The sequence below is a fragment of the Periplaneta americana genome, chromosome 9 (genome assembly GCF_040183065.1).
Source record: "Periplaneta americana isolate PAMFEO1 chromosome 9, P.americana_PAMFEO1_priV1, whole genome shotgun sequence".
Lineage (NCBI taxonomy): Eukaryota > Metazoa > Arthropoda > Insecta > Blattodea > Blattidae > Periplaneta > Periplaneta americana.
Window position 1 is genome coordinate 74,118,709 of NC_091125.1, and position 26,334 is coordinate 74,145,042.

Here is a 26,334-nt window from a genome sequence, read left to right on the forward strand (position 1 = left end):
TATACCAGCACTTAGAATACGTCACCCAGTTTCGGTGATTAAACTACAATGTCTACAATTATGTTGGTTTGAATGTTTTATTATTGTTTCGATATACAAGTGGAGATTATGGATCTATGATAAGAGAAGTACCGGTAATTAATAAAGAGCATCTAAGCATGCAATATAATTATTTCTTCTTCGTTCCCGAAATTTGTCCCAGGTCATAAAAAATGGTTCACTCAAGGTGTAGTGTACGTGCATATTATCACTTTAATATTGCAGAACTCGGAATTATAAATTAAGCGAGTGGTTTTACAGATATTCTCTCAATGCCGAGATGTTACTGAGAGAGTACGCGCTGCACATCTAATTTTATACGCAACTTCGGTGCCCTTATGATCGTAGCGAAGTGAGGTGGCGTCAATGGGCGTTGTCTCATAAGTTACATTGGTTAATGGCCTAACTACTATTAATATTAACATTAGAATTCGATTGTGGCTCATTTGCTACAACCTAGACCATAGTATCATAATGTTATTATTATGATCTAGGGTTACATAGGTATTTGAAATTCCGCCACTTTTGATTTCACCGCTGATTCTAGAACGGTGCCCATACTCGGACACAGATAGTGAGAAAGACGTATTCTGCGCCCAGAAAAATTATTTTAATTTTAAGTTATATCTTTTTTTTGTTTGCATATTTGAATTTATAATACTGTCAAAGAATTATCAACTAAATGCTTTTGCAGTAACCATGGATAGTTGTTTTTTTTTTCGTCTTAAATCTCTGGTACAGTTTCTGTGGTGGTTCAGATTCAGATTCAGGGTGATCGGAATATAGAAGTCGAACGTTGAAAGCCGTCTGTTTTAGAAATATGGCTGACGACAGGGAACCTCCTCCTCTGTTTAATAATGTGGATATTGAACAACGGGATGATGACAATGAAGATTTGTTCAGTTCAGCTATTGAGGTGAAGTTTTTATTATAACCATTTTCTCATTGCATGTATTTGTATTACCTTTAATAAATATTTTGGTTAAAATAGAAAAGGAATCATGTGACTTGTTGACAGCTATTTATCCTATTTAATAAATTTGAAATGAATGTCCATTTATGCATATTTGATCAGTGTGTATTTTAAACGAACATATAAGGATTCAAATTTTAGTTTACTTTTGCACTTCGTAGTAAAATTTACAGTCTAGAGTAGAGCTTGTGAAACAATTCTTCTTCTGTAAAATTGAGGCTTGACATTTCTGAAACTTTTGAAGATAAATAGCTTATGTAGTTATTAATTGTATTTATGTCGGTATTCGACGTATTCTTTATAATCTTTAGCTTTTCGGGACTTTGTTTAAGACATTTTTGAGAAGCGTCTACTGTCTACTTCATAACTTACCGATACAATGGTGTCGCAACATTATGGGACAAGAATGTAAGGCACCTTTCTTATTAATCCTCGAGTTATTACTCGACATTTCAACTAGTTGTAGACGTTGTTCGGCAACAGTATATAATCAGCACTGTTTAGTAGTAGGCCTACCGGTAGTACAAGCTAGGTTTCTTTCGTGCGAAATCAGGATATCAGAAGCGTGTTGTTTTTTAACTTGTTTTGAGACGTTCTATGCAAAATGACCCGATTTAAATGTCTTTGTTATCCACAACAGCTGTATTTAGTTTTCATCCACCCGTGTGTGAATTAACGCGAGAGCAGAAATGATTACGTTTCATTTTACATTTTCTCAGATGTAAAGGTCTGTTTGACGTTAATGATGCGCGACTAAAGATTTAGCTCACTAAGGTTCATATTATTTAATAGTATAAATTTCAGTAATAAAATTTGGGATGTTCTGGCTTTGGTATGTACAGCCAACTAGGACATGATTAATGTCACCAAATTCACAAAGAGCAGAGACTTTTATTCAGTTTTGTAACAATGAGGAGGAGTTAAAGTAACGTTTAATTTTACTTTCATAATATAGGATATTTCCATTCTAGACAAAGGATGTAGATTATAATAAACCAAGGAATCTTTTTTAGATTATCTAATCCAATTGTTCATAATAATATAGGCTATATATTGTTTTGATTACATCTTCCAGATAAATATAGATAGATTGGGAATTAGTAGCTATAGTCACTTCTCATCAACAACTTCATTTCCCCTGATTTCTTGATGGTTATGTATCCAAACAAGATAGATATAATTGTGAGTTGACCTGGTTGGCGAGTTGGTATAGCGCTGGCCAGGTTTTCTATGCCCATGGTTGCGGGTTCGATCCCGGGCCAGGTCGATGGCACTTAAGTGTGCTTAAATGCGACAGGCTCATGTCAGTAGATTTACTGGCATGTAAAAGAACTCCTGCGGGACAAAATTCCAGCATATCCGGCGATGCTGCTATAACCTCTGCAGTTGCGAGCGTTGTTAAATAAGCCATAACATTATTTATAATTGTGATTTTGTTGTAAGTTATGTATGATTTGTTTGCAGTGGACAAAATTCATTGGTAATTTAGTCATGACCTGGTCGATGTAAGCCTTTGTAGTGCACTTATGGAATCCATAAATATGTAAATTTTAGCATGTTGTGCTTCCCTTAAAGATTTCAAACCAGATTTAACTGTAAGAATTTCAGCTGAGAAGTTTTAGCTATCCTAGTGGAGTGAAATCTTCTCCGAAGTGGTCATTGTGTTGCTGCTCCTGTAACATCAATCGTTTTTTGAACCATGTGTGTAAATTTCAATAATATTATCTTGAGGCTGCCGAATGGTGTGAACAGATTCAGTAAATATTTTCTTGGGTAAGCTACATCATGATTGCTGCAGATCACAATATCAAATCCAGTATGGTTTATAATAATGATATAGGTGGTCAGTACAATAGCATGGATAGCCTGTCTTGGAATCGAGAGAATGGAGGTGTCTGCACAATGTGATCCGAACACAGTTACAAAACTTGGCCAAGAAGAATTTGGCCCGTAGACGTTCTCCTTGCTTAGTTTATATAATAATTTAAGTTTATCACCAAGACAAGCTGGCTTTCGACAACTACACTCTATTAATGAACAAGTCATACGTCTCGGCCAAGAAATAAAAGACAGTTTTAACAAAAAAGAAGATACCTTGGCAATATTTATTGACTTTCAATTAGCATATGACTCTGTTTGGAGAAATAAATTATTATTAAAACTCCAGAAATTAGGTATCTCCAGCAATATGTTCAGATGGATATCAGAATTCCTTAGTCAAAGATTCATTGCTACTAAATTCAATAACCCACTTTCTAGTTACAGACAAACATATCGAGGTCTACCCCAGGGCGCTGTCCTCAGCACAACTTTATTCAATATTTATATAAATGACTTACCCTCTCTATTAGAGGAATCAAATATGAAAACAGCACTATATGCAGATGATATAGTTTTGTGGACTTCCGGATCTCACAGACAAAATTCAAAATTCTGCTCTTAAAGCTCTAATTAACTACATGAATGGAATACTTCAAATTTGATGACACTCAATTTAGACAAAAGTAACTACCAAATATTTTCACTTGGTAAAAAAGAAAGAGAATTCAATATCCGATACAATGGCCAACACCTCCCTAGGACATGAATCCAAATATCTTGGAGTTATTTTCGACAGCAAGTTAACATGGAACATCCATTGGAAATACATTTCTGAAAAAGCTGGTAAAAGATTCTCCCTTCTGAAAAGACTAGCAGGAAAGAAATGGGGATGCTCCAGAAATACTTTGAACACTACATACAAAATGTTTATACAGCCGGTGCTGACGTACTGTGGAGAAATTTTAATTACTTCATTTTTCATAAACTAAGCTCTCAGTCTCGTCACTGGTGGAATCAAAACAACTCCAATAGATTCTATGAGATTCCTCACTAATATTAACAGCATCAAAATGATAATAGAAGAAAAAGCACTGATTCAATATGAAAAACTTATCAGATTACCAGGAAACAATTGGCATTCATACATCCTCTCCATACATTAAAAACTCAAAAAAGTTTCATATCCATGGTTCAAGAATTAAAACAGAAAATCAATATCCCGAATTTAAAAGAAAACTTACAAATAAAACCAAACCCTTTAACACTATTAAATATAGAGTATAATCTACATTTAACACAAGAAATACTGAAATCAGAAGTAAACACTGAAATAATGGAACAATTGTCTTTAGAGACAATTAATATTAGGTACCCTTCAAAAAATTGGCTTCATTTATACACCGATGGATCCTTGATCTCCAGGGAACAAGGTGCAGGTGCAGGTGTTACGTGCTGTCTCTTCTCACTTTATAGATCTCTTGGATATGGAACAACAAGTTTTGATGGAGAAATCACTGCAATAAGTGAAAGTCTCAGGAATCTTCTCTGCCACATCAATAAATTTAAAAATGCAGTTATATTGTCAGACTCCAAAGCAGCTATTCTATCAATAGTCTCTAGACACATACCTTCATCTCAAATAGCAGAAATAAATAAAATGCTCTCTCAACTAATAACACTCAATAAAAGAATTGTATTCCAATGGATACCATCCCATTATGGAATCCTGGGAAACGAGAATGCGGATGCTTTAGCAAAGAAGGGCAGCACTGCAACTTACAAACCTGTTACTAAATCTACATATTACTCCGTGAAAAGGTTTATTAAATCTACATACTTAGACTTCAACAAACAAAATTTGATAACACAATCTCAAGGGAAAAAATGGAACTCTCTGCATCACAATCCACAGTTGATTCCCGATTTACCATGCAAATTGTCTGTAGCTGCATTTAGATTGGCAACAGGCCATGACTGTTTTGGCCAAGCATCTGCATAGAATTGGAATATATCAGTCTCCTAACTGTTCATTGTGCAACTCAAATCAAGAAATGGATTCAGAACATCTCAAAATCTGTGTGTCAGTGGCTAACCATGACAATATCTTTGAAAAATATTGGAGTGCAAGAGGTCAAATGACTTTATTGTCAAATGCCTGGCATTAGAAAAAACAACAACAACAACAAGTTTGGGGAAAATGAGATTTGATGTAGGCTATTAGATCAATTGTGACAGGCAACATATTGTGGTGTGAGGAGTTTATGGAATTGCATTTCTTGAAATACAAGCAGTTTATTAGGTTTACCACTCACTCTCAAAATTTATTTGGTAATATTATATAGGTCTACTGCTGTAAATTCTTGGTATAAGGCAATAGTTGTGCTGTAATGATACCACCATTTGTGTTAACATCTTTTCTATTCAAGAAACATGACATTTGGTTTTCATCTTCATCGCAATTCATGGAAACCAGATAGTAGGCCTAATCCATCCATGCTGCAAACCAATATGATTTAGCTTCATCTTCTCTGTTTCACTATGGCCATTTTAGAACATATCAGAGACTTTGGTCATTGTTGTGGTCTAATTCAGATGTTATTACAAAGGAACTATAAAATGGTTGATATCAGGGAAGCTGAAGTCGCATGAGCTGTCAACCTCATTCAGCAGGGATGAATGCCTCTGTTACTATGTGTCAATTGTGTATAGAGCTGTCAAACAGCCTATAGGGAGTCAAGGCAGTACGAAAGGAGATGTGGGCAAGGACGTAAACGAAAGACAACTGGAAATCAAGACAGATTTTTAGTTCTTTCTGCTTTGCGTCTGTGTATATCCACTGCTCGTGACCTGCAAAACGACCTCAGGTTGTACATGGAATAGCAATAAGTGATCAAATGGTCAGGAATTGATTGTGGGAATTAATTCGAGAGCTTGGAGACCTCTACGTGCCCCTCGTTTGGAGTTTCATCACAAGCGAGCAAGGTTAAGATTCGCTCTGGAACATGTAAATTGTGCAACTTCGACATTGGAGGCAAGTACTGTTCACAGACGAATCAAGGTTCTTCCTATGATGGACGATTACATATCTGGAGACGTTTTGGAGAGTGTCTTGCTGAACCTAACATTCTTGAAATTGACGGGTTTGGTGGGGGCTCAGTTATGGTCTGGGCCAGCATCAGCTTAGAAACGAAAACTGTTCTGACCATTGTTCCTGGCTGGCTAAATGCAATTGGTTATTTGAGAGTAACTTATATTGCGACAATATGTTCTGCCTGTAATGGAATGTATGGGTGCTGGATCTGTGTTGATGCATGACAACGCAAGAGCCCACGTCGCCATCTCCATGAACATTCTGAACGAGCATGAAATTCCTGTAATGGATTGGCCAGATTTAAATCCTATTGAATACATATGGGATATGCTTTAAAGACGCATCCATAGGCACCATCGAAGGCCGCAGAATCACGAAGAGCTTGCAGTGGCACTTAATGAAGTGTGGATGAATATACCCCAAGTCAACATTCGGCAGCTTGTGAGAAGCATGTCTCATAGATGCCAAGCAGTAATTAATGCTCATGGAGGCCACACGAGGTACTAAATCCATGTAGAGATTGGAGAACTCATGATTGTTAGAATAAAGAAACAGATTTTTCACTTTTTGTGCAGTATCGAGTAAGATGACCATTGTTGACCACAACTTAGTTGTAAATTGCCATGGAAAGTAATTTCTTTTAAATATAGTGTCTGAAATTCATGCTGTACTAAAAACAATATTCTAAGTTTTCATTGTTTAATAAAAAATTAATTTCAAATCCTATTCCACCGATTTTTTTGAGCAGTATATATTAGTGAAGATAATTTATTTTGCATGAGTTTGAATGGATGTGGGAGAATTTCTAGCCCATATTAAAGTACTGATTGTATCAAATTATTATATAAGACTCTGAGCTTTGGGGTGCTTACCCCATGATTTTCCAGCTATACAATATGCTTAAATATGGCCGCTTTAGATTGGTGGTTTTGTATAATATAATTATAATGAGCATTTCCTGATAAGTTGTGGTTTCCAATATTGTCGCTGCACTTCCATAATCCGCTGTTTTTTTTTTTTTTTGCAGGACAAAGAAAAAAGCATTGCCACTTCTAATTCCCTTCATTTTCAAAGCTACTTTCGGTATAATTTCATCATTTTTCTTTTCAAAATCTTTTATAAAACGCGGATTTTGGAGGTGCAGCGATGATATAATATCTAAAAACTTGAAGATGGAGATATGTAGTGATGGTATGATTATGGATACAATTAGAGTCGACGGCAATTCGGAAGGCTGTAGTCTGCTAGCGTTTGCGTCAAGAGAGACAGATAGAGAGAGCAAGGCAGCTTACAACATTGCCACATCGTACTTCATGCGTACGTGCGATACAAATAGCGCAGGAGAGAATTTAAATTATCAAAAGACAATAATGACCTTAGCCGTAGATTACTTTAAGCATGACACCAAACAAACCCTCTTTCCTTCACTAACAATATTCTTTGCATGGTTCTCAATCCCACACTACATGCTTCTGCAGTCGTTTCTTGCGCATTGGCAACATTGCAGCCAGCATCAAGATGGTCGACAGCGTTCTGCTCGTCAGCGTTTTTAAAATAATTATACACCTTAAACACTATTTTCCATGCCTGCCTGTGCAATACTTGTCTTTTTACAGTCTCTTCTTTCATTTATTTATCTTACACATACACAGTAAATGTTAGTTTTACTTATTCAGTGTATTGAAACACTCACACGTGAACAAACAAACTCTGGAAGTACTTGTTATAGACTGATTCTGATTGGTTCTACTATACAAGTTTGTGACGTCACATACCAGAAATGCTACAGCGCATGTAGCAGCTGACAGCCTTCTGAAATGCCATCTAGTCTAATTTCTTCCTTAGCTGGTTTTTTCGTCGATAGGATCAAATTTTGAATTTCTGAGAATTGATTTCTAATCCCAGTTTCAATAACTCTTGCGAAATGAGACTAAGATCTCTTAGATGATCTAGGAGATTCTGATGAAAATCCTTAATATTGTATCTTTAGTATCTATACAGCCGTGTCATCAGCAAAAAGAAATGTTTTGGAGATACATAACATACGAATCCTCTAGATTAAAAACCACCTAAAGACCATTTACTTCATAATTGATTTATGGCCACAAATTGCTTGCCAAGAATGAATTCTGATGACTTACATAGTTTGAATTCAAGAAGCCACTAAATTTAAAGTGAAAGGTTTGTTAAAAGTCACTGTTAGGTTGAAAATCCCCTCTATATGCCACCAGGTACTATCAAAATCCTTTAATTTGTAAAAATGGATATAGGGGATTTTGAATCTGTAGGATTTATATGGTAGGTTACTTAATGTATATATAATTAAATTTAAAAAGTAGAGGACTAAGTGCCAAACCTTGAGGTAATGTGACATAAGGTTATATATTAGAGCAATCAACTGTCCTGGTAAATGTAGATTATTAAGAATTGATAAAAGGATATTTAAGTTTACTGTATCATATGCACCAGTAGCTGCACGGGTGTGAACTGCACATGTAGCATTTCGCAGCTTCACTTGTTTGTTTCTTATTGTCGTCATGGCATCCAGAATGCGTTGAAGCAACTCTTTGCGTGTTTGTACCTTAACCTGATCATCTACCCCCAGATGCAGTAATCTAAGAGTGTTAAATCTGGGGATCTGGAAGGCCAGGTGATAGGGCCTCCACTACCAACCCATCGCTGTGAGAATTGCTGATTCAAGTGAGTTGTTACTGTGCTGTAGAAGTGAGCAGGTGCCCCATCATATTGGAAGTATATTTGACGTCTTCTTGCCAGAGGAACATCTTCAAGAAGCTGTGGTAACTGTTCTAGTAAAAAGTGAACATACAGCTCACTAGTTAAGTGTCCAGGGAAAATGAACGGTCCCAGTAGCTGGTCATCCAGAATATTACACCACATATTGAGACTGAATCGACATTGAAAATTAGATTGTAACGTGGTATAGGGATTATTATATCTTCACACATGCAAGTTATGCATATTGTTGATTCTGTTCTGTGTAAACTATGCCTCATCATCATCATCATCATCATCATCATCATCATCACTGAACATTATAAAGCGGTACCGCTGCCGATTACCATTTCACCAGTTACAAAACTGCAAATACTGGGCACGATCTTCTGGTTCTAAATGCTATAGGCCCTACTTCTTGCAAATGAAAAGGATACAGTACGTTCTCATGAAGAGTTCTCCATGCCTTGGACTGTGAAATGTTAAACTGGCTGGCTAGGCATCTTGTACTAGTATGTGGACTGCACTCTACTACATCATGAATGTTTTCATCTTCGCACATCGCCACAAGTTCTTTTGTATTGAATACGAATGCTGAGAATCCTATGATCAGGATAACGATGGTGATATTCGACAGCAGCACCTTTCGTATTACTGTCGCATATGCCCAAAATATGCACCATATCAGCATACTCGTCAGAAGAGAACTTGTAAGACATCGTGCTGTAACTTACACAAGAGATAACAGCTTAATAAATAGCCACTATTAACAAGGTGCACGTAGTTATGGCAACAAACTTGCCTAGCACTGACGTGTTTTGAAAATGTGTTGTAACTCCGTAATTATGAATGTGAACCCATTAATTTATTTACATTTTTTGTTCCAAATAACCTCAGGAATCATCTCTCTCCCTCTCTCTTTCTCTCTCTCTCCCTCCCCCTCCCTCCCTCCCTCCCTCCCCCTCTCTCTCTCTCTCAAAGAGAAAGTTGTGAAGTAAACCATTTTGATAATCTGTAATCTTAACAGCTCAAATAATTACCTTGTACCTCAAGTTGATTTATGGTGAAGTAGAAGAGAAGGCCTCATGGCCTTAACTTTACCCTAATAAATAATTCTAATAATTCTATTACTAAGTAGGTGAAGAGGATCTAGTCCTTTTGCAAAGGCCGATCTTCTTCTTCTTCTTCTTCTTCTTCTTCTTCTTCTTCTTCTTCTTCTTCTTCAATAAGGGCGTACACTACTACTAAAACACTTAGGCATAAATGGTCCATTGTGCGCCCCATAAACAGGAAATCCTGAATGGTCCTACCTGGCATTTAAATTACTTGAGATGCGAATTGAGCAATAAATTCTAAGAGTACAGAAATGTAAAGTTGTTACAGAAGAGCAGAAACTTTTTATTTTGCTCTTGTTTTGCAACATCTAAGGTTACGTTTATTTTACAAATTAACTTATGTATACGTCATTAAGCAATATTGTCTTACATTTTCGGTTAGGGACTTAATTCTGTAGAAAATATTTTTTTTTTTGCAATATTTTCGTAACAGTTGTAAGCTTATTAATTTTCCAGAAAACATTTTTATACAAAATATTATTGGGTCGTAAATGTTTTCCTGAAATTTTTATTGGAGGTAGTACTGTTATTGTGTAAATAATTAATTTTTTCAATATAAATGCTTTTGAGACATAATGCTTGTACCATTTCGTCACTTTAATGCAAGAAAATTATTTTTTTGTGTGGCTTGGGAAATTGTCAGCTTCGAGTATAACAACATTGTGTATTATTTTTCAAGTAAAGTCGCCATTAATTTTCTTGTAGTAAAAATTAAGTTTCATGTGCATCTTAACTCGAAAATACTAAATTTCAACTAAATCCATCCCAGAGTTTCGGAGAAATTATTGTCCAAATTCAGTGAAATGGACAGATTGTATGCCAAAAATTGCTCTTTGGTATCAGTTGTGCTGGAAATTCTTCTTTCCTGTGAAAGTTCTACATCGATTTTCAGCACCATCACAATATGTAGGCCTACTCTTGTACATTGTACAACAAAGTATAAAATGTATATTAAAGAAAAATAGATAGTTATTATGATTTATTACTGTACGTACCCTTAAATTTATTCTGAACTTATTTATCCTGGATTGTCTCTCTAAAGCCCAAACCATTAAAATCTAATATACATATATATTTTGAAACACTGTCACCATGTATAAATATCAATATAAAGAATATACTTTCAGGATGTAGGTGTTCTAGATGATGAGCAACAATGTCCTTTTAATGGGGCTTCAGAAGCCCCAAAACTTCAACTAGCACAGGTATGAATATTTTGTTTGTATGAATGAATGATGAATAAGTTGGGTCATTAATAAATGTCACTTTTCACGTCAGTAACCAATTGGAAATAATTGAATGTTACTATATTCGAACATATTTTTTGGATGTGGAGTTTGATTTTATGCTAAATACGAGGTGTCCCATCACCTTTAGTTTGCAGCTGGCATTCATCATGCCGTGTTTCCTACATAGCAAGCCAAGGATTTGCATTGCGGTTTTCGTGTGAAGTAGAACTAACTTTGTGTTACATCAGTGTCTCGAAGTGCCAACCTTCTGGTTCAAAACATAGTTTGCTCTTTCAAAAAATGTTAATTGACACATGGTAAAGTTCATGTGGAATGACAAAAGTCTCCTATCTGATGTTCTCTTTGGATTCCTCTTTCAAAGTATTCCGTAAATAAAAATGGCAATGATTTAAGTTGGGGTATGCAATACCAGTATATAATATGGAACCTGTGATGCGAAGTTTTCTTGCTATATTATGAATTGTTGCCCTGCATGGCACTGGAGAATTTGGATATTTCCTATGAAACTTTCAGTGCACTCTTCCCCACGATCCATACTTTGCAAATGTGTTAATATTGAACACTCGTTATTTAACACTGAATTTCATATTCTACTGATAAGTACACATAGTGAACAGAACAGATTTTCGTCTTATCACAAGTTTAGTGTCTCACTGCCCATAGCCAGACAATTGGCATTCCTTGACCCTGGCTGATACTGTATCACCAGAATATGACTTATTCTCAACTCAGCCAAGCTAAAAGGTTACAGGACACCCCATATAAAAGAGTGGTGAAGTGAAAGAAACTTTTAATGCACTATAAAGCATTTTTGTTCTATAGAAGAAATTGTCTAATTTAAAATTAGTTAAGATAAAATTGTTTTAAAAGTCTATGCATCACAGTAAAGTGTGTAAAATACTTTTTTTTTATATCGACAGATCAGTTCAAAAGGGAAACAACTCAAAATTTGAAGTTTAGAGGTGCATTTTAAATTTTTATGTTGCTGTGAAAAATGCAATTAACATCACTCTAATTGGAACTTACAGTCTATATGTAACATCATTAACAGAATTTGGAATAATTTCAGTGATCCTTGGATTTTTCACAGCAACATGAAACTTTAAGATGCAGTTTTCTCAAAACTTTAAATTTTGAGTTGTTTCCCTTTTGAACTGGACTGTTGATATAAGAAATGTTTGCAGTTTGCAGTATTATAGAAGCAAGAAAGTCTATTTTCATTAATGATATTAGGCTACATTGTGACTTTATTTAATGACTGATACTTGTTCATGTAATGTATTAATCCATTATGCTATAAAGAAACTATAATTATGCTCACTAACATATAATTATGTTATCTTTCGTAACAACATAATGAATGTAATATTCATTATTTTATTGGGATTATTTGCTTGGTTTTAAACTAACATAATTCTGTCAATGTAGGTATATTGACAGTGCTTTGTTAATAACATCTGTTTAGAGAGATGGAATTACAGTACAAGCTTACAGGGTGTAATCTAACCTAACAAAACGTCAGTTTCGTAGAGCATGTTATGGGCTGATATTGTTGGAAGATTTTGAGTAATGGAATTGAGGAGCTGGGTGCAATAAGAGCATTAGCTGGTTAATGCTGTTATTGTGTCGATAGCTGTATTTAAATATAATGTATTAATAAATCTTGAATTTTATTAATATAATATAACTGCTTAACATCAGGTTAATTATTACCAAATGTAAAGATTTTTGTGCCCAACACTTTTTATATTTGTATCTAATTTTTCTCAAAAGCTACTTTTTTACGTTGATACTATTATTGCACCCAGATTCTCAGTTAATTAAGGAGATGAGTGGAAAAAGGGCACCTTTTCAAAATGGTAATTTCCAGTAAATTGCATTTGAAATATTCAAATCTAGAAATTTTTCTTTGTTTTAAGGTTTACACATTTTAATTATTATTACATAATCATATTTCTTCAAATGTTTTATTTTTTTTTATAAAATTCTTATATGTTGAAGGACTTTGATGTGTAAAAAAAATAAGATCATGTAAAGCTGACATTAAAAATTGTCCCTTGTCTATGGAATAAAAAACAATGTTAAATATCCTTATATTAATTATTATTAATTTTTATTAACGAAAACAGTCGTATTCTCTTTTTAACACATATAAGTACCGGTAACTAGTTCATGAAAATCAATCTTGTTTAAAAATATTCCTTCAATACTGACACATTTGCATTGAAAACACATTTTATTCGAACCAGCTCCTTCCTTTGTATTTACTGTCAGTTACTCTTATTTTTTATTTAGATGATACCAAACCATGGACAACAACATTGTCTTGGTTATTTCTATTTGCAATTTTGCAGAATTAATTGTAAAAATACACTTGGTTGTGGAACAGATATATTCTTAAAACAAGATTTCTTGCAACACTCATTGGCAGATCTGAATGCTTTAAATGGAATTTCTTTATCAGAGCTGGTCACATAATGTCGTACCACTGTCTTAGTTTTAATTGATACATTCAGTTCACTAAAACTAGATTCAGTGCTGTATTCATCATGTATGGGCAGACTTACTGATTATGTCAGTAGCCTAATTAACTTTCAGCAGAGTATGAAAAATCTGCGTAAGATGCTAGAAACCCTTTACATATTACAAAACTAGAAATAGGTGTATGCTCAGTGCTTAGCCTACAGTATTAGGCCTATTTATTGCACCCATATTTATTTGTTCAAGCAACAGTGAATTTATAAATACATACCTTCATATTGACTCATTTTATTACTCAGTTGGTGACAGATATTGAATTATTAAGTGATTGCAGTTCGTGACATCTTTGATTATTATATTGTAAGTTATGGTTTATGCCCTCCAAAAGTTTCATGATTTGAATTCGTGTGATTTATATTTTTTTGGGGAAGCTTAAAGATAACATGAATGAGAATAATTATTATTTCTTATATAAACTTAAAGTATTGAGGGGAGAAGTTCTTAACATTTCATGTGAACTACACCAGATTTTGGAGAGCATATTCCATAAACATGAGGCATGCTTACAATACATAGTCATCATTTCAAGCATCTACAGTAACTTATATGAAAGGTACGTACTCTTAATTATGCGAGTAAATTACTGCACAACTTACTATTAGGCAGCTTACTGCCACAGTAGAAAGACTCCAGTCAGTGTTGGTTCGAGTGAAAGATCCAGTAATTGCAGTGAGCATGTACAGTAGCGTGCAAATTAATCCGAACAACATAATTACTTATGCAAAAACACTCAAACGGGATAAAAAAAAAAGGATCTAAGACATACCTCAGTAATCTATGTGGCCTCCCTTGTTCCTAATAACAGCTCTGAGACGATTTGGCATGGATTCCACTAATTTCCCACAAATATTATTCATTTCTTCATCGCAAAACCATACACCAATGAGAGCAGAAATCATCTTCTCCTTTGTAGAACAATCCATTTTTTGCATTCTTCTTTTGCAAATTGACCACAAGTTCTCAATGGGGTTGATGTCGGGTGAGTTGTCTGGCCAGGGGAGTACCTGAATATTCTTCTTGTTGAAGAATTCTGTAGTTTTTCGAGACGTATGGCATGGTGCCAGGTCTTGTTGGAACACACCTCTGCCATCCGGAAATGATTTTTGCAGCATGGGGGGGGGGGGTACGATTCTGGTTTCCAATAAGTGAATATATTTGTCAGAATTCATCATTCCCTTGATAGGTATTAATGCTCCAGGCCCTTCATGTGTAAAACAACCCCAAAACATTACTTTAGGGGGGTATTTGGGTGCTTGTTGGAGATGAGCTGCTGTTACTTTTTCGGATCCTTTCCATACGTAAGAAACATGGTGGCCGTGGACCTCGAAATGAGACTCATCGGAAAAAAGTACATTCTTCCAGTCATTCACTGTCCAGTGTTGATGTAATTTTGCCCACATTAAGCGTTTTTTGCACATAACAGGGGTTAGCAGTTGCTTCTTAATAGGCTTACAAGCCCTTCGTCCAGCTTCCAAAAGTCTACGCCGCACTGTTGTGACGTGAATATTCGCCCCAGTGGTAGCCATTAACTCGCGGGTTAAGTCGACAGCAGTTAGTCTAGGATTTAATTTACTTTCCCTGACAATTAAACAATCATCTGCAGGTGAAGTCTTCCTTTTCCGGCCACATTTTCCTTTTTTCTGGGGTGTGATGGATCCAGTCTCCCTGTATCGTTTTATGATCGAATTAACAGTAGCCAAACCGATGTGACATTCTGCAGCAATTTGCCTCTGTGTCATAGAAGAATGCTCTGCTAATGTTATAATTTTAGACCGTTTTCGTGGAGTTGTATCCATTTGTGAAGACGACAGAATGTACACAGGATTGCAGTATTAAGTCTTCAACACAACTGAAATGCTTATAAGTACAAAATGACAGGCAAAATGTCACATATTATAAAAAAAATAATGACAGACCTTCAACAATGGAATTACACGTACTACAGATGTCAATTAAAGCGGTATGAGCAGCTGTGAGGCCAACAATGACAGAAAATGTAAAAATATGTCATGTTCGGATTAATTTGCACGCTGCTGTATGTATATATAAATGTAATTCATACATATTTCAAAGGAATCGTATATTATTATAAATGTAACTATATATATATATATATATATATATATATATATATATATATATATATATTACATTTTATCTGTTGCATGATTATTAAAAGAGTAAATAAAATAACATTTTCCATAGTACAGTAATTGTCATAAAATTAGGGATGATCAGTTTCATTGTTTAAAAATTGGGGTCGGGCCTGTGAAAGGCATTCAATTTTTCTGTAAAATTACATTTGTACATTTTTCCATTATAAAATGCCTCTCTTGAAGAAAATGCTATTTGAGAAAACTCAGATGGTGTATAAACGTAATTTTTATATTGGGACAGATAATAGAGCAAAGAAGAGAATATATTTATTTCAGGGGTGTGCATTCAGAATAGGCTAAGTTTTGCTGCTAATTTAATGTTAACAATTATATTTAAAGGTATGATTCTGATCCTACATTGTATGGCTGCATGTTGTTAGACTAAGGCCGCTTTCTGATGGGTCTGTGCATTAACAGCACAGCAGCAGTCCAACATTTGTTTGAACAATGCTGAACCACACTGAACTTTCTAATTGTACTGCACATCTTCAGCAAACATATGTTTTTCTTATTTTTTCCTTCTCGAATTTATAAATTCGCAGCAATTTTTGAACCTTTTAAGAAACATGTTATCTTCTAGTGCTGGAGAAGATACTGGATTTTATGTCACATATTTAAGATTATGAGGGAAAAGGAAACAATACTGGATACAACCATAATGTAGGGAATGACAAAGAAACCTCGAGAAGGAACTTCAGTTACATAGGCACAAGGATAAATTTTCTTCACTACACAAATTTCAATAGAAATAGTCACAACTTCACGTGGTAAATGCTGCTTACTGCATAAGAAATGTGCTGCTAAGCTGCATGCCGAAAATTGATGTAGTGGTAACACTGCTCAGTGCTGACATGTGTGCAGACAGCATTTCCAATATATGGCTGCGACATTGGCTCAGCATGCAGAGCATGTACTGAATCTCTGTATACATTACTGCCCATCAGGGAGCAGCCTGAACTTGCTTTGTCAAAAAGAAAGTATTTTGTTGCTCAGGGAGCATTGCGAGAAGGCGAGTCTACCACTGTGAAATCTTAATAAATATCAAACATCTATACAAACTTAAAGAAATACAAAATCAAACACTTCGACTAATAATGTGGGCAACCAGATCAACACTCACAGACTCTATGCTACTCCTAACCATATGGACTTCATAACGAAGATGCAAATAGCAGCCGTGAAACATTATGAGAAAATGATTTGCTTGCCAAATGATACCTACTGGTATACTAACAAAGATCAACCAAAAGGACTAAAAACTCAGAAAAGCTTCATCCAGAAAACAATGCAACTTAAAAATAGATATTAACTACATCTACAACCAGAAAAAGTATGCGTACCAGAAAACCCATTAAGTACTCACTACATAGAACATCATCTGGATATGCTAATTCTACAACAAAACAAGTCTGATTTAAACATTGATACCCTCAGACTGTTAACCTTACAAAATATATACACAAAATACCCTTCTTCTTTTTCTTGACTACACATATATTATACTGATGGCTCCAAACTGATTGAAAGAAGTAACAAACATAAGAAAGAACTAATGAAATAAAACGATTAATATTTAGAGCCTCTTCTATATAATCATCACTAGGCCTATATAAAGTAACTAAAGCAGAAATACAAAATACAAACCCTATAAATATTAAAGATATTTAGTCGAATAAAAATGTTGTAACAATATCTTGAATTCAAACTAATAATAATCCACTCTCATACTACATACCGTTAGGGCAACACAAAACAGCTATTGATGGTGAAGTAACAGCAACTTATTGTTTTAAAACAACTGTTACATCGACCACACACACCAGACAGCATAGTAATTTTTGACAGACTCACAAGCTACAATACAAGCTATCACTTCCCCAAAAACAGCTAGTATATCCAAAGAAATTATGGAATGCAGAAGTCGTCTCAAATTACTTAACCAGTGGTAGAAAACTATAGTTCTGCAATGGATCCCCCCCTCACACTGTAGTACTATTGTTAATAAAATGGCAGATCAGCTAGTTAAGAAAGGAGTATCAATCATCCAACGGCCAACAGAAAACACCTCATACCACTCCATAGCCACAACCATTAAATATACTATAGATTCAAAAAACATTTCAGAAAGAGCTAACGGAATGAACAAAAGACAAATCATGGAAGAATATAGCTGACTGACACCTCAATGAATTCAAAGGCATAGCAGCTACACATATTTGAATGGTTACAGGGCACAACTATCTTGCCACTCATTTACACAGAATTGGAATTCTGGATAGCCCTCTTTATCAACTTTGTACTGTACAAGAAAATGTGGACAGTTCTCATCTTCAACATTGCCTTGTGCTCTGCTCAGCAAACATCTATCACTATATTAGGAAGCATGAGCAAAACTTTCTTCTTAAGTCAATTCGTTTTTTATTACCTCTTAACACAATTTCTTGTTTATTACTTTATGTATTGTATGTTTTAAGAGATTGGCCTTTGGTGGTCAAGTTCTAAGCTGCATTAGCATTAAAAAGGTTTACTAGCTTCAGAAATTGATAAATATCCAAATTTCTTTACATAAAGTACCAGTTCTTTCAAACCTAGTCTAACTTCGTATTGTCTCGCTGGCACTGCAAAGGGCTCTGCTGAACAGTCAGTGGTTCTCTGTATGCTGTATCCTAGTCTCGCAAAGAGCGTTTTCTTGTCTTCTATCTTGTGTCATTGGCTTCTGGCATATGCATGCATACTCTTTCTATACAGTCATTTGCTTTGTTAGGCACTAAGCAGGTGTGCTTTTGATAATGATTTGTATTTCCAAGAATATTTGTACGCAAAAGTAGATGTGAATAGTGTTTTATGGCTGATAACATTTAAGTTGAAGTGTAAGTGTTGTATAATATCTGAAAATAACTGCATTATGGAGAAAATCCTGAAGAAGTCGTTTGGTTGTCGATCTTTCACTGAAAAATGCGAAATTATAACAGAGAAGGCCTATACCAGAGCTCTGACTTGAAATTCAAATATAAGGAAAAGGGGAAGGATATTTTAATGTAAATCAATACAAAAAAAAAAACTAATTGGCTAACAGCAAGCTATAACCTTAACAAGTTATATTATTGGCCTTGTCTGTTGTTTTTTATGGAATAAGAAGAATTACAACAATTTACAGAACCTCTCTTATGTCATTATAAAACATTAACGATTGCAGGCTCATTTGCATTTACTTGTCCAGCTGACCAGTTTCAGGAGTGTTCACATCGATACTGAACTTGATCATCAATTGAGAGTAGATGTTGCCCACAGCAATGAAATGATCAGGAAGAACAGGGAAATTCTAATACACCATAATCGATGCTACTTGATTTTAGTAATGCAGGTGCCTGTCAGAGAGCATAATGGAAGTGAAAATTCAAATAATAAAGGACATTATATCGAAGTTCTAATTTTTTAATATCTGTGATAATATTCTATGAGAACATTTGGAGTCGACTACAACATTCAAGGGCACTTCAACTGAATTCAAAATGGTTAATACACACATCTTTAACATGATGACATCCATTAATGATTGAGTTTTCTATTTCTCTGATGTGAGTGCTGACATATCCACTAATGAATTATTGAAACATGTAAAATGTCCTAACAATTTTTAACACGAAGGAAAAATTGGTTGCACAAGTGTCTTTATATATTATTTCAGCTATATGCTAAATCTTATGGTTTCTCAGAGAGTCGTGAATGTAAAGGAGTGTCGCATTTTTTTTTTTTCAAACTTTGACTGGATTGAGCTCATTCTTTTCTAAATCCACAAAATGTACGGTATTCATGAACTTCCTGAGTATTCAAAGAAGAAAATACCTAGGAATACACTCTACGTGGAATTTCTCCTTTAGAATTTAGAATACTATGAAAGGGAACTGCGAATTGTTGATAGACTATTTTGAAAGTATACTTTACAACACATTAGACTGGGACTGTGTATATTAATAAGGACTAGTTACATAAGGTAAAAGGGGTTTGGTTAAGGTGAGTACCTGGAACACAGGAATGTAACAGGATCACCATTAACGGATGTATAAAGTGCATACTTTTTTTATGACAATAGACATTCATACATTCATTTACTCGTAACACCATCATGGTGGCTCAGTGTAGGCTTATAAGCCAGGGAGCTAGGGTTCAAATCTTGGTCTACACTGAATTTGTAACTTGTGTTGGGCTGTGGCCAAGACAACTCGGGTTTTCTCTGGGTACTCTGGTTCCCCCTGTGACATCCCAACAGTTCTCTATTATCAACATTCGTTATGAGTGTAATGTAGATTCTCCACCTGTGGAGCACTCTGATGATATTTGACGAACTAAATGATTTACTCTTCTCTGCACTAGCAATATCTGTGAGCTTGCTCATAGAATCTGGTTGAATAATGACAAGTTGAGGCCTAAGGACCCTGTCATTGGACAGAATAATAATAATAATAATAATAATAATAATAATAATAATAATAATAATATAATCAAATTTAAATTTAAAATAGTTACTTTTGAAACCATATCAATACATTTTTACTGTCCGACCAAGTGTTTGTCGCAGTGTTGGCAAAATGGGGGAAGCCACAGACAGTTACTCATTTTACGGAACTCTTTTCTTTAAATTATTTTAAGCAGTTGTATCATATTACGTAGACTTCTAATTCCGAACAGAAGATATTTTCACAAGAATCTAACACTCCAGCCACTAACTTATACAGAGAGACCAGCAGAAATGAGTGGGTGAAATCGAAATGCAACGTAACCACTTTGTTCAGATAGTAGCTCACTTATTTTACAAAATCTATTTAAATATAATTAAGAATGCAGGAAACAACAGTGAATTATAGGCAACATTTCAGTTTAGCAGACATTGAGGCTACAGCTCAGAGTTATGATGGTATTTGTAAATATTGTATTCATTACTTTACAGGATAGCCCAAATCTCGACAATGTCCAGATAGACAAGCCATCATCAGGTCCACAAGTCAAACCGTTAGATGAGGTATGATTCAAATCTATTGTTATTATTATAATAGCTAGTGTAACATAACTGTTGCTTCTGGCCTGTGTTTGAATCTCTCCTTCCAGAAATTTTTGCATAGATTTTGGCAAAAGTTTAAATCAAAATAACTGCATATGTTGATGGGATGTTTTTTCACTGTGTTGTATTCCACGACCCTCATTACAATCACCCTCCACCACCACCACCACCACAACCACCACCACCACCACCACCACCACCTCCACCACCACCACCACCTCCACCACCATCACCATCTCCTCCTCCTCCACCACCACCTCCTCCTCCACCACCACCACCACCACCACCACCACCACCACGTCAGAATTTTGAAAGCTTCCAAAAGATCAAAAAACTATTTATTTCAGAGAAGCGTGCCCTTTTATCCTTTAAAAAAAAAAGAATGACATCACAGTCTTCCTGTCAGACAAAGGTAATACAGTGGTTGTTCTTAACACAGTTCTTATGTTGATAAAGGAATGAATCTGTTAGCAGACTTTATTTTAAAAAAATTGGAAAAAGATCCTACTAAGAAAGTAGAAAGTAAAATATCTCACTCATGAAACAGTCCAAGCTACCAGATTAAATTACAAGTAAATTATACCTTGTGAGTCTCTTTTCCTCAGACTGGTATGGAAAAATCCATTAAGAAGGGAGGTCTGGCTATATTCGTTTCGGATTGAAACTTAATTCCCTGGAGTAGCCCGACAGAGTAGACGATTCATCTGGTCATACCTGTCTATCCTGATGGTTGAACCTGTATGTGGTTCTGAAGCTTTGGAAATATTAAGTTCCAGAATATGGTGGAATACCCAAAAGTCTAGTTCCGATCTCATTCACTGTGAAAGTTTAAAACATAAGACATAAACCCTTGTTATTCAAATTAATGAATCACTAGTGGCTTGTGCAGCAAATGCTGCTGCAAACTAAGTTCGTTAGACGTTCAAATAAAAATTTTTCAGACTTATTTTCAATGAAGATTACTTGTCTTTTTGATAGTAATTTGCTTCCATAATAATGAAACATACTCCCTCTGAATGGATTTTTTTAGGCCAAATACTTTTTCTGAACCTATCCAACTTCAATTTTTGAGTTTCAACGCGAAAACGCAAGTATCAATGTCAGGACGATAGCAGTAGCTATTTCAGGTCATTGTGGATTGTAGACAAAAGTTAAAAAAATGTCAGGTTTGCTAAGCTTTCGAACAATAGCATTCTCGTATAGCTGCTGCATGTAGAACTTAAAATGTAGAGCGTAAAATCATTTTATCCTACTAAGAGATCTTGCTGAAATGATCTGGAGACTATAAAATATTCTAGGCCTCTTATTTTATCAGTAAGTAATACCTTTTTATCTTTCCTTAGGAACTGTAATTTTTTAGCTCTCTCGAGCCAATACTGAAGACAATGACACATATCAATATCTACACTACACCGCCATTAAGTATATGAAAAAGACCCAACCCGACTGGGTTAATAAGTATGATAATATTTGATTTTTAATAACAATATTATCTTACTTAAGTTTTGTAGTTATATATAGCAGTCACTCGGTAAATTATAGAAATGAAGATCTAAATTAAGATATTCTCTACATTTACTTACATAACCTCAAAACGTTTCACTTTCATGTCATCAATATAGCATCAATATTATGTACAATTAATGAAAAATAGACGCATCATGATATTAACTATAATAATATTTAATTTCTAATGGTAATAATGTCATCAAACCACCTCTAGTTTCGTAGATTTGAATATTCAATACACAGCTGTTTTTAATAACAAATTGAATTGAGGTCTAAATATTGTCGGCAATCCTGCAGGTCATGGCCTTCGTGTAATAGCCTATTGTTTATTGTAGTGTGTGTTTTGTTCTGAAATTCAATCAAGTCGGCCGTGATTCAATAAGTTAGTTCTCAAAACTAACAACAGATGGATTTCGGAAAATAGGAAAATTACGTAGGAAAATTGACATTTCACTGAAAACTACTACTTTTCCGAAAAACTTTGTATGTCAGGCGTGAAAATGAGGGGTCACTCATTAAAATCCGTTCAGCCGTTTTCCCGTAATTTCCATTACCAGTTCAAATTATATATATAGATTATAAATTACTGCTAGAGTACAGAAGTTTGTAACTGTGTTTCGAAAATGACTTATTTTAATTTCGTGACATCCTGACTATATTATATTTTGAATTTGGTGTATTATTTCTCTCTTTCTCTCTCTCTTTTAATATCGACAGCTGAAGAAAGAGTAAGAGAGAGAGAGAAAGTGAGTGAGTGAGTGGTGACCAATTCACAGAAGTGACTATTTTTTTTTTTTTTTTTTTTTTGCTTGATATTGTCAACAGCTGGAGAAAGAGTGTGGTGACCAGTTCATAGAAGTGACTGTAACAGAACCTCAGAAAGTGGGAGAAGGAATGGGAGCATATGTAGCCTATAAAGTAATAACAAAAACCAACATGCCGATATTCAGGAAACGTACTTTCAGTGTCATGAGACGCTTTAGTGACTTTTTAGGTCTTCATGACAAGTTAGTTGAGAAGTACTTGCGTGTTGGACGCATTATTCCACCTGCTCCTGAGAAAAGTGTAATAGGTAAGTAGCAATAATATGTGATGCTGCACAAATTAATCTTACTTAGTCATATTCGGTGGTTTATTGGCTACCATACTTGAGTCTGAGGTTCATGGATTTTTAAAAATGATAAAGTCATTAACATTACTCTCTTCTGGTGAGGTCACTAGGTAATAAATTTACATTATAAAAAATAACCCTTTTCCTGAATGAGAGGAATCTAGGCTAAATTATTAGCAATTTTCCTCACCCAAGTTTTTCGCTTTGCAAACTGAAATGTCTACTGATCTTGTGAGATTGCAGAAGTCTCAGATGCTCATCTGAAAAACAGAAAAATCAATTCTTGAAGTTGTTGCAAAGTTTCTGAAAACTACAGTCCATTAAAATTTCAGAAAAGAACAGAAAGTGGGTTAACATTTTTGGATGTCTTATGCTGGGAATGAAATGTTCAGGACCAATCTAAGCCACCTCTATGTTAATTAAATAATCTATCATTCTAACTTTATTCGTACTACACATATAAGAAAATAAATCACTTGAAAGTTGTTAATTATCTTTGGAATTTTATTAATTTATTTTGAAAGTCAAACTTGCTGTTCTCCATGCTGATTAACTTGTTACTTACTTTTTATTGAAATTGATTCTTATAATGAATTTCTTTATTTCGATGGTAGACAAACTTTTCAATCATGCCGTTTCTTAAAAATGTACAGTAAGTAAACTGTTGCTAATTCGGCCATTTCTTGCACAGAGGGGTGCCAGATTACTGAGAATGCTTAAAAATATCATAAACTTTAATGTTATAAGCTGTGCCAATCACTACAACTGCACTTTTAAATCGAAACTAGAATGTTACACATAATTCAGAAGCCGGATTAGCGAGAGTCTAGTGTCTTTATGTAATTATGCTTGGTAAAACATTCATTTTGTGATGGCATCATGACTATTATTCATTTACGAATTTGATTCATTTGCTAAAGTATCACCTTATTTTTATGAAGTTCTACATTGTAACTGTGGTTACTTTTATCAGAATCTCAAACAGCAAGAGAAAGAAATGTTAGTCCTTGAGAAGACAATTTTGTGAAATAAAATTATCACATCCACATTCTAATTTTAGTTTAATGAATTAACCTATGTATGACTATAATTGTTTTTGTTTATAATCTAAAAGAACTAAAGGTATGTAAGTGAAGTAGTCTAAGTATGAAGCTTGTCTAGGATTGGCTAGAAATCAATTAAATGACAATTTCTACATGTCCGCTACTACAACTCATTATACACATTTTGCTGTTTCAACCAATATTCTTTCAATTTTGAACTTAAATTTTAAATTCATTCTCCATATTGCTAAACTGTCTTCCCAACGACGTTTTTGCTTGTAGACTTTCTTTAGTAGTTGTGTAATTATATACATTTTCCGCTTCATACTAACTAGGACTTCAGGGCATAAGAAATGTTGAAAAATCTGTGAATGTAAACTATTACTTATTTCATTTAATACCGTATATCTTTTTTTTGGTAAAAGTTTCAAATCACATTATATTGTACATGTTTATTGTATTCAGGACCCTTATGGTCACTCAAATTCTTTGAGCTGAAGTCTTTAGTGAATAAATAAAATAGTGTAATTCATGTTTTAATTTTACAGGTATGACAAAGATTAAAATGTCCAACCAGGCTGAACAAGGTTCATCTGCCGAATTTGTAGAGAAAAGGAGAGCTTCACTAGAACGCTATTTGAATCGAACAGCAGCTCATCCCATTTTAAGTGTGGACCCTGATTTCAGGGACTTCTTAGAAACAGGTATGAATGAATATTCGCTGGTGTTCATTCATGTTTCATTAATTCCTTCCTGGTCCCTACTCATCTGATAGAAAAATTCTTTCTTGATGTGGGTTAATTATTATCAGTGGCATACTGTAGCTTCTGTAGTAGGAGAAGCAACCAAGATTAAGTCAGTAATAGTTATTCTTAAAATTCTTAAATATTTAAAATGGGACTGTGGGATTTTCACTGGCATATTTTTATACTTTGTGGCTACTACCATGATTAATTTGTTGATCTATTTTTGAAACACCCTGTATATATGATGTATAGTATAATATGACTGTAAAACGCTAATTGACAGGTTCATGTCTATATCATTTGTTAATATCGTATCTAGTGGTCAGTCTAAAGATGGTTTCTTTTTTTACTTTATTGACTTGATATTCCAATAGTGTTTATCGTTATTTTTCACTTGTTATTCTTTTAGTAGAGTGCCCGAAATATGAGTATTATTATTATTAATCTAGTGAAATCTCATGTTACTTCAAAAACACAAAAGCATAAATTCTGTAGCTTATTGATATTCACCCTTAATGAGTATTAGAGGACTTCATAATATGAGGTAAGAGATAATAGTGAGCAAAATAAGAATGTTAAGAATAGTGAAGTTTAATAGCGAGCTGAAATTAGCAGTACACAGATACATAATATTCATTCTTTTTTCTCTCGCAGACATGGAGCTGCCTAAAGCAACCAATACATCTGCTCTCAGTGGTGCTGGAATGATGAGACTCTTCAATAAAGTTGGCGAAACTGTTAACAAAATCACATACAAGATGGATGAAAGTGATCCAGTGAGTAGAGCTGCTTCTCTGTTGCTATTGAGATGTTTTCCAGCTGTTAATTTCTACACTTATGTAACACTGTTATCTCAGAAGCGAGAAGGAAGTAAGTCCAAAATTTACATTTTGAGATGTGGTGAGATGAATATTCCACTCTTTCTAAACGTTTCCGAACTAGACAATATACCAAATTGATATGAAACGTGGTACTCTTTAATTTAAATGACAGCAACTGAGTTTAAATATATGTGCTTTGCTTCCTTTTGCCAGCAATCAACAGACAAATTTACACATAACTTTGTCATTTACTTCCTTCGAATATCGAAAAATATGTGCAACTATCCATCCCTGCAATTCGAGAGTACTAACATCAGAATAAGCAT

General features: G+C 34.6%; 1 protein-coding gene across 2 annotated transcripts in view; it reads left to right on the forward strand.

Moving 5' to 3' along the window:
• The first annotated feature begins 628 nt into the window (after window positions 1-628).
• Snx1 (sorting nexin 1) overlaps window positions 629-26,334 on the forward strand; it is a 56,995-nt gene continuing 31,289 nt past the window's right edge. Inside the window, exons 1-6 of one of the 2 annotated variants that reach the window (XM_069835070.1) lie at window positions 629-955; window positions 10,900-10,977; window positions 20,668-20,739; window positions 23,113-23,359; window positions 24,990-25,145; window positions 25,842-25,963. In XM_069835070.1, the coding sequence (XP_069691171.1) occupies window positions 860-955; window positions 10,900-10,977; window positions 20,668-20,739; window positions 23,113-23,359; window positions 24,990-25,145; window positions 25,842-25,963 (771 nt within the window). In that variant the 5' untranslated portion in view covers window positions 629-859. The remainder of the gene's footprint in view (window positions 956-10,899; window positions 10,978-20,667; window positions 20,740-23,112; window positions 23,360-24,989; window positions 25,146-25,841; window positions 25,964-26,334) is intronic. The other variant, XM_069835071.1, reaches the window with a different exon arrangement.